The 8,543-nt window shown below is 40.2% G+C and overlaps 1 protein-coding gene across 1 annotated transcript; it reads left to right on the forward strand.

Moving 5' to 3' along the window:
- The first annotated feature begins 750 nt into the window (after window positions 1-750).
- LOC105558120 (vacuolar protein sorting-associated protein 26B-like) lies at window positions 751-3,970 on the forward strand. Its single transcript, XM_012005642.1, has 6 exons — window positions 751-1,023; window positions 1,176-1,319; window positions 1,722-2,116; window positions 2,669-2,775; window positions 2,965-3,176; window positions 3,396-3,970. Exons 1-6 carry the CDS (start codon window positions 1,021-1,023, stop codon window positions 3,660-3,662), a joined length of 1,128 nt encoding a protein of 375 aa, XP_011861032.1. The 5' UTR covers window positions 751-1,020; the 3' UTR covers window positions 3,663-3,970.
- Window positions 3,971-8,543: the final 4,573 nt, after the last annotated feature.

Here is an 8,543-nt window from a genome sequence, read left to right on the forward strand (position 1 = left end):
CTGTAAAGCACAATATTCTTGTGTGCGTATGGACTTACAAATGATGGAAAATTATCTGCTTTACAGAACAGTTAACCCGGGTTAACCTTCTGAAGGTCACTCGGGGTGCATATTTTCGGGCTCCCCCGATTGATTATCACTGTCAGAGTCACAACAAAGGTTTTTATCAAGAAAACCGCAAGAAAATATCAAAATTCGGAAAAGTTCCTATTCTCCATAATTACCATTTTTCCAAATAAAACTAACTTTGTATTGTTCCTGCCATATGTGGCTATGTTGTTGAGGTCCCGGAACGAGACAAGCAATTCTTATGTGTTAAATCATTCAGTATCATAGATAGGAAATCAATTAAATTTTGAATCCGGCTAACTTCCATTTAATAAATATTTAATTAAAATTATCTGGATCACTCACAAACCTTTTTAATTGCACTACAAACGTCTTCATACGAAATACCAACGATTTCATATAAAAATTTTATCTAATTTATCTATTGCGCTAAGTATACGGTGGAAAACTAATTAATTAATTACAAACAAACGAATGACTCACAAACCTTTCTAATTGCACTAGAAACGTCTACATACGAAATACAAACGATTGCATATAGAAATTATTTAAAAATACATTCAGTCGGCGTCAAGTATGAGCGAATCACTGTGAGCCCGGGCCTAAGTGGAAAACACCAATAGAAACGCTGCGTCGATAAACTCGCGCCGCGCGCACCACCGGCGGAGTTTTGACAGCGCCGACAGCGCCAACAGCGCGCATAGCTGAGTCGGCGAAGTGGGGAAGAGGGGGAAAGGGGCGCGTGCGCGCGGCCATATTGGCTACTTGTAACTTTCAGGAGGAACGAGTGAAAAAATAACCCAACTTTTCCCATCTCTCGTGCGCACAAGAAAATGTTGCCCTGGAGAATTGTCCATTGATCCGCGATACGGCCGATTCTGTCATCGTGACTGCGGCGTGACGCCGAGCTATCTCACCGTTCCCACGAAGGCTGTCCCTTTCCCTTAAAAAATGGTGCGTTCGCCTCCCATGGGGTTGCGGGTCTCGGCCCACCGTAACCCGAGTACTCCTCGTCGGCACCGGGAGTCATTGGCGTCTACCTCCTACCGCGTCGTCCCGTATGACACGCGGCTTTTCTAACGCTTTCGATTTTTTTTTGCACGCAGAGCTTCTTCGGTTTCGGCCAGTCCGCCGACATAGAGATCACGCTGGACGGCGCTGAGACACGGAAGACCGCAGACATCAAGTCCGAGGACGGCAAGAAAGAGCGGCACCTGCTCTACTACGACGGCGAGACCGTCTCCGGCAAGGTAGGAACCCCCCTGGAACGTCGACCTTATCGTCCGGCTGATACGAGAAGAGGCCAATTTCATAGGCCTGAAATTTAACGCGCTCGCATGTGATGCGTGCAAGCCTGCCCGTTCGATTTGAACAAATACTCCGCCATGCACAAACCTCTTGCTTGTAACGTGGTATATCTAGGAAATTGTCAGTCGTCAGAAAATGTTCTTGTATTTGTTTTGTAAAGGTTGAAGCACAATTTATTATTTTACATGATGAGATATAGTCGCAGTGTATTTTTGTTTGCTGATTAATTTATCGTTGATTTGTTGACTACGGGTTTATGGATGCGATTTGCCTTTGAAGTCTGTGTTACGTTAATTGACTTTTTTTTGCGGTACAAAATTTGTCATTCGGTCAAATGCTTGCAGATTAATATCAGTTTGCGGAAGGCTGGAAAATTAGAGCATCATGGGGTGAAAGTAGAATTTATCGGACAAATTGAGCTGTACTACGACAGAGGTAATCACCATGAGTTTACTAGCCTCGTAAAAGAACTGGCGAGGCCAGGGGAATTGACACACAATACGGTGTACACGTTTGAATTCCCAAATGTCGAGAAACCATTTGAAAGTTACACTGGATCCAACGTGCGACTGAGATACTTTCTGAAAGTGACAATTGTACGACGAATTAGTGACGTTATCAAAGAACTCGAATTAGTTGTGCACACTCTTAGTTCCTATCCAGATATGAATAATCCCATTAAAATGGAAGTTGGAATCGAAGACTGTTTGCATATCGAATTTGAATACAATAAAAGCAAGTAAGTCACGTTGCGCGATACACTTTGGCCTAGTTTATACCAAGCATTTAATACACTTATTAAGTCTTTTATTCGCACGGTATAAACGCACACGGATTACTTCAATATCGAACTAAGTTGATACGCGTATCAAAAAATTCTAGCGCATTATAAACGTTTGAATCTATCCAGACAAACTTGCATAGCGCGTAAACATGTGCATAAGAAATTTGATTGGGCCACAAGTGCAGGCATAAGGAAATAAACCAATCAATTTCTTTATGCATATGCTTGTGCACCTATGCAAGTTTGTCTGGATAAACCCTTGGTTCGTATATCATTGTTAAATTCAGATTGGATGCATCCTGTAGCACTCAGTTTGCAGCAGTAGAACTTTATCTGGAGTTTTACTAAAACTCCAACCGGACCTGTTTTAAAATTAATCGGTGTAAGCAGGGACGTATCGAATGTTCAATTCACGCCAACTGATTTAACGGTGTAAACTAGGTCATTGACCGCTTCAATAAGCAACTGTTCAAACGTACGGTGCCGACTAACTGCCCATCTTTTCAGATATCACTTGAAAGATGTAATTGTCGGCAAAATATACTTTCTGCTGGTTAGAATAAAAATAAAACATATGGAGATAGCAATCATCAAACGAGAAACCACCGGTTCTGGTACGTTATAGATAACTTGTGCATTTCCGTAGCGTAGCGTAGCGATAGTAATTAACTATAATTTCTACAGTTTTATATACGCATGCAGCATTGCACGTTGGCAAAATTGGAACGCGAGTTTTGGTTTTCTGAGAGCTTCCTACGCGATATTCGTGGTACTAAGGCAATAATTAGAATACATATTTGCAGGCCCTCACACGTTTACTGAAAATGAAACTATAGCGAAATACGAGATCATGGACGGCGCGCCCGTTCGAGGGGAGTCTATTCCTATAAGGGTGTTCTTAGCTGGGTACGATCTGGCGCCTACGATGCGCGATATTAATAAGAAGTTTAGTGTTAGATATTATCTGAATCTGGTTCTCATGGACGAGGAAGATCGGCGATACTTTAAGCAGCAGGTGAGTTAACGGAATAGATATATATTTTTTTTAAGATTCTAAAATTTAGTAAAAATTTACACGCACCGTTGGGCGACCTACATCCTGCCTGGACCGCATTGGCTTTCTTAATTTATTGGTTCTCTAAAATTGTTATACTTCTTTTTCAAGATGAAAATATTTCCACACTCACGCTTCCTCGCATCTTCATTTTATCACTGCTTTTCGTATTCTATTCAGGAGATTACATTATGGAGGAAAGGTGAGAAGAGCAGAAAGTCGCAAACGGCCTCACCGCACATGCCGTCGCATTTAGTATCGGCTGAAACAGGATTCCCGCAGGGCGCTGCGCAGAATGGCCCACCGTCAGTGCCACCTGACTCTGGTGAACTGCCGACGAGTAATGTTACGAACGCAGAGGATGGCGCTCCGGCGCCAATCGAAGGCATGACACGAGAGGAAGGGGACGGCGAGGGTGAAAAGGAAGGCGGTCCAGAGAGTGATTGAGTCTCAGCACAGCTCTGTTCCCGGTGCCAGTTACAGTCCAGATTAGTTGAGAACGTTAAATATGACTGCAGTATGCAGCAAAGGAATTAGCTTAAAAAAAAAGTCTCCACCGCGTTGGGAGATTTGTTTTTATCAAGAGAAACAGCGGGATGCGTAAAAGGCCTGCTAGCAAAGTTGTAAATATTTTGGATACCTTATATATAATTGAGAGCGAATGATTTGTAACTAGTAGAATACCGATCAAAATTATAATACTATGGAGAAATAGATTTAAAAGACTTGGGGATGTCTTGTCATTTTGGAAGAGATAATTTCGATATTATTTAACGAGCCATATTGCAAACGAATATAATATAAACAAGCAGTATAGGTATTCCTGAATGGACACGGCTTACTAATCAAATATTAACCAACGGTACATTTTGCAAAACATCTGGGTGTTACAGTGTTCTAAATGTTTTATACAGACGATCGTGCCCACTGACCCGCCCACCATGTAATTCTGAAAATCCAAAGTCTACGGCAGCGGCATGGTATGCAAAGAGAGTTTATTAATACAAAATGGATATATACTCACAAAAGGCTGCCCCATATTAATCCGTTCACCTAGTCTACAGATACTACAAACGAAGGCACGAGAAAGCTACTTGCGTGTGTTGTACATGATGCATGTTTTTGAAAATAGTTTACACTCACACAATGCGCCTCGAGCGAAAAACATCGCACTTATTTTTAGAACAGGTTTGTACAAAAAAAAAGAAAGATGTCGATTGTTGCACGACATGAGTTGCATTATTACCTTCAGCTTTGAGTTTAGCGCGATTGTGCATAGGAACAAGATTGAGTGTTATATACCCATACAGCACAGATGGTTGCAGTTACATTGCAGAAACGTTGCAATCTTGCGGAGACATTGCAGGGATATAAAATTGCAAACTTTCGATAGCATATTGCAGCAATGTTTCAAAAATAATGAAAATACTATATTTTCTATTTAAAAAATTCTTCTAATTACGAGAATTTTATAATGCTATTTCCGTTGATACCAATAATGCGCGAATTATTAAGTACTTGATCAGTGCGGTGTTGCTCGCAATCTCCATCTATTGCGAAGCGACATAACTTCCTTAGGTTGCCTCGCAAAAGCTTGCTATGCCTTGAAAAAGGCCCGGATGTATATGTAAATTCTCTGCTTATGTACAACGACAAATTATTCCAAAAATATTGCGCTGCAACATTGCTATAATGTTACACTGCAATCTCTCTGAGGGCGGACATTTCAACGTTGCGCAACGTTGCTGCAATATTGCAATCTTGCAATGTAACATTTCTGCAATCTTCCTGTGCTGTGTGGGTACAGAATTGCATAACGTCAATCTTCCAGACAAACACAAATTACGAATCTGCTCAAGTTGATATGCCTTTCCGAACACAAGAGTTATAATAGATTAAATATTGGGGTAGTCGCCTCTGTATTTACAAGTATATATATATATAATTTATGTATACTTATGTGAGTATATATACATATGTATGTAAGACTTCATTCTGGCAATAATGACTAACTGAATTGAGTGTTCTCCAATGAATCGTGGTCAAGTGATTTCCGAGAAAAAAATATATAAAAATTGTATAATAGACCTCTTATTATCATAGTTTTTGAGAAAATCGATTTCAAACGTGTGAAAGTAATGTCCGTCTATTTCGTTGTACGAATCGCTTCTCGAAAACTAGGAAATAAATAAACGAAAATTTATTCCGCACATTTCACGTGACTCCTCACGAGGAATCGTCCTTCGACGATTGTACCACGATTTACTCAACATTCTGTATGTATATATAAACATACACGTATTTACATATTGTAATATCACAGACAGTCGGATGCGGACACGTTTCCTTCCATCGCTGCAACATCGCAAGACGCTGTAGCGATGAAAGTGATACTGTTGCAAAAAGGGAACCTATCGTTTTGTACTGTTCTATATTGCAGAAGTTTGACTGTAAAAAAAAAGCTGTATTGAGGAAATGCATAATATTAGATTTTATATATGTATACAGGGTGTTATGTAATACCCGCCTCACCTCTTATTTGCGAATAGAGCGGACTGGACTACGTCGAAAAGTCCTCTACCATTTTGCAATTTTCGCAATAGTTAACGAGTTATTAATTATTAAATCTCATTGTCTTAGCCAAGTCTACCGCCCGATTCAAGCGCGCAACGTGATGCGGCCGTCCCGCGATCGGCGCGCGGGGAGTTGTTTATTATACATAACCATTGCCGTGTGTCGTAAGCAACTCCCTGCGCGCCTAGCAACGCCGATCGCGGGATCGCCGTATCTCGCCGCGCGCTTCAATTATACATGAGTGGACCGGGCTAAGGCAGCGATTTTTAATAATTAATAACTCGTTAACCATTGCGAAAATTGCAAAATGGTACGGGACTTTTAAACTCAGTCCAATCTGCTCTATCCGTAAATAAGAGGTGAGGCGGGTATTACACAACATCCTGTATATACATATACATATATAATATACATATACATAGAGATACATACATGTATACAAATAACGTTGCGTCGGAAATTTTCTTTCGTGTAAGTTGAAAGTTTCGCGTAATCCATACCTTTGTTATTTGTTAATTGTTAAGAATGAAAATGTATAAGAGCTGCGAATGGAGAGGAAAGGATAAAGAACGTGTACGTATGAAGAGGGGGGGAATATCTGTACATTTTTTATTTGACACATCAAATATGTGTATGTGTGTATGTATATATATATATATATATATGTGTGCGCGCGCGTGTGTTCGTGTGTGTGTGTGTGTGTGTGTGTGTGTGTGTGTGTGTGTGTGTGTGTGTGTGTGTGTGTGTTTACATGTATATGTACAGATATATACATATTATCATGCAGTATGCAACTAGTTGTATATTTTAATGCCCATATATAAATATATTGTATACAGTGCGTATGCGTACATACATGTATATTGGAATCGTATTACTAATTGGTTTGTGTGTGTGTGTATATATATACCCAGTCCAAAATTTAATCCTGTCCGCGATTTTAATTATTTTTATGATTGACCGTTAATTATGCAAATCATTAAATAAGATTCGATGATTTGGTGATAGTTATACAATTAATTAGGTACATTAGGTAATTCGAACGTTTCGACAGAGAGACGACTTAACTTAGTCTTCTTCAGCGAAATGGTCAACTATCATCAAATCATCGAATCTTATTTAATGATTTGTATAATTAACGGTGAATCATATTAAATGTAATGGATTAGTCCTTTTTATCTTTTGACCTTTATTAGCTCGTTTATTGGCCTTCTCATATGTACTATTGTGATTTTGTAAAAACACGGGCCTGATAGATCATTACTTATTAATTATTTTTACATCTTAATTCGGAGGAAAACTTATTTAACAATCAAGTCATTAATAGATGTTATAAAATTGTGTAAAACGTGTTTGAACAATTGCTAAAACGCGCGTTTTTTTTCTTACTAAATTATTCAATAGAGTGACCAACATGTTGCTTGTGCAATTATAAAGCGTAAAAAAGATGAAAGTAAATTATTTGTCAATGTGAAAAAAATGGACATCAATTACGTTTTTATTTAATGAATTATGTCCGGGAATCTTGTCCCACCCCTTCTCCAATGACTAACCAGTTGTTGATAAAGGAGGGGTTCGGCGCAAGTGCAATTTTTCAATCTTGGTACGAACACTAGCAGGATAGCATTTTCCCTCTTGGGGCTCGATTCATGAATTCACTCGAAAGAGAAACGAATTCGAAAATTCTGCTCTTACAGATAACTTGCAAGTCGATTGGCTGTTCGCATGGCTTTTAGCGAATCGGTAAGGATGCCATCCCATGGAGCGGTATAGCGTAACGCGGAACCAATCACCCTGATTGGTCAATTCGTTTACTGCTTTCGCTTTGGCCCGGTTTCACCAACGCGAGTTAATCTAATCGGTCGGTTAACTTAACAGGGTGCCAACATAAAACTTCTTTATTAACCTATTTTCTTGGTTAATAAAGAAGTTTTATGTTGGCACCCTGTCAAGTTAACCGACCGATTAGATTAACTCGCGTTGGTGAAACCGGGCCTTTGTTGCTTAAAGCCCGTATCAGACTACGGATTGAGATTGGGATTAGATTGAAATTTGACCAATCAGTGTAAAAGTTACTGAACTTGAGATTAGTAAACTTTACTGTGATTGGTTAAATTTCAATCTAATCCCAATCCCAATCCGTAGTCTGATACGGGCTTAAGACCGTTTGTGTGCCACGGCCCTAATACGAGTTTTCTAACAATGCAATGTGAACCGTCCATAACCCACTGAAATATATACTAACTGGAACGCGCGCTAGAGCCGAGCCGTGTGTACCGAGAGAGAGCATCGTCGAGTGGCGTTTGTCATTGTCTGGCTTATAGGGTGGTCGAGAGTGGGGACGGAAAGGTACAGTCCGATCGAGAAATTAGCTCGTTGTCAGAGGTTACACGATCTCGCGCAGTTGTGCCACAGTATAACCAGTAGTGGCACTCGCTCTTTTGTTTCACGTTCGCGCCGATCCGTACTGCGCATCCGACATGTTTTTATTCTGACCAATCACAGGATTTTTGTACGTGTGTTAGTGCAAAGTCGGTGTGACATTGAAAAATTCGCAGTGTTGACGAATAAGGGTGGAGTCCCATGGAGCGGAATACGCGGAAGCGGAATCAGCGGATCGCCAATCGCAAGATTATTCTGATAGAGCCCTTTCAAAAATTCTGTCGAAACGGTCTTGTGATTGGCGATCCGCTGATTCCGCTTCCGCGTATTCCGCTCCATGGGACTCCACCCTAATGGGTAAATACTTTTATA

This window comes from Vollenhovia emeryi, unplaced genomic scaffold (assembly GCF_000949405.1).
Source record: "Vollenhovia emeryi isolate VEMERY1.0 unplaced genomic scaffold, V.emery_V1.0 DF939379.1, whole genome shotgun sequence".
In the NCBI taxonomy this organism is placed as follows: Eukaryota; Metazoa; Arthropoda; class Insecta; order Hymenoptera; family Formicidae; genus Vollenhovia; species Vollenhovia emeryi.

Bases quoted from the DNA above. Each gene is read 5' to 3' on its own strand.
- LOC105558120 (XM_012005642.1), top strand. The intron at 2,117-2,668 runs GTAAGTCACGTT...CCATCTTTTCAG, and splicing joins TTTGAATACAATAAAAGCAA to ATATCACTTGAAAGATGTAA. The intron at 3,177-3,395 runs GTGAGTTAACGG...TATTCTATTCAG, and splicing joins GGCGATACTTTAAGCAGCAG to GAGATTACATTATGGAGGAA.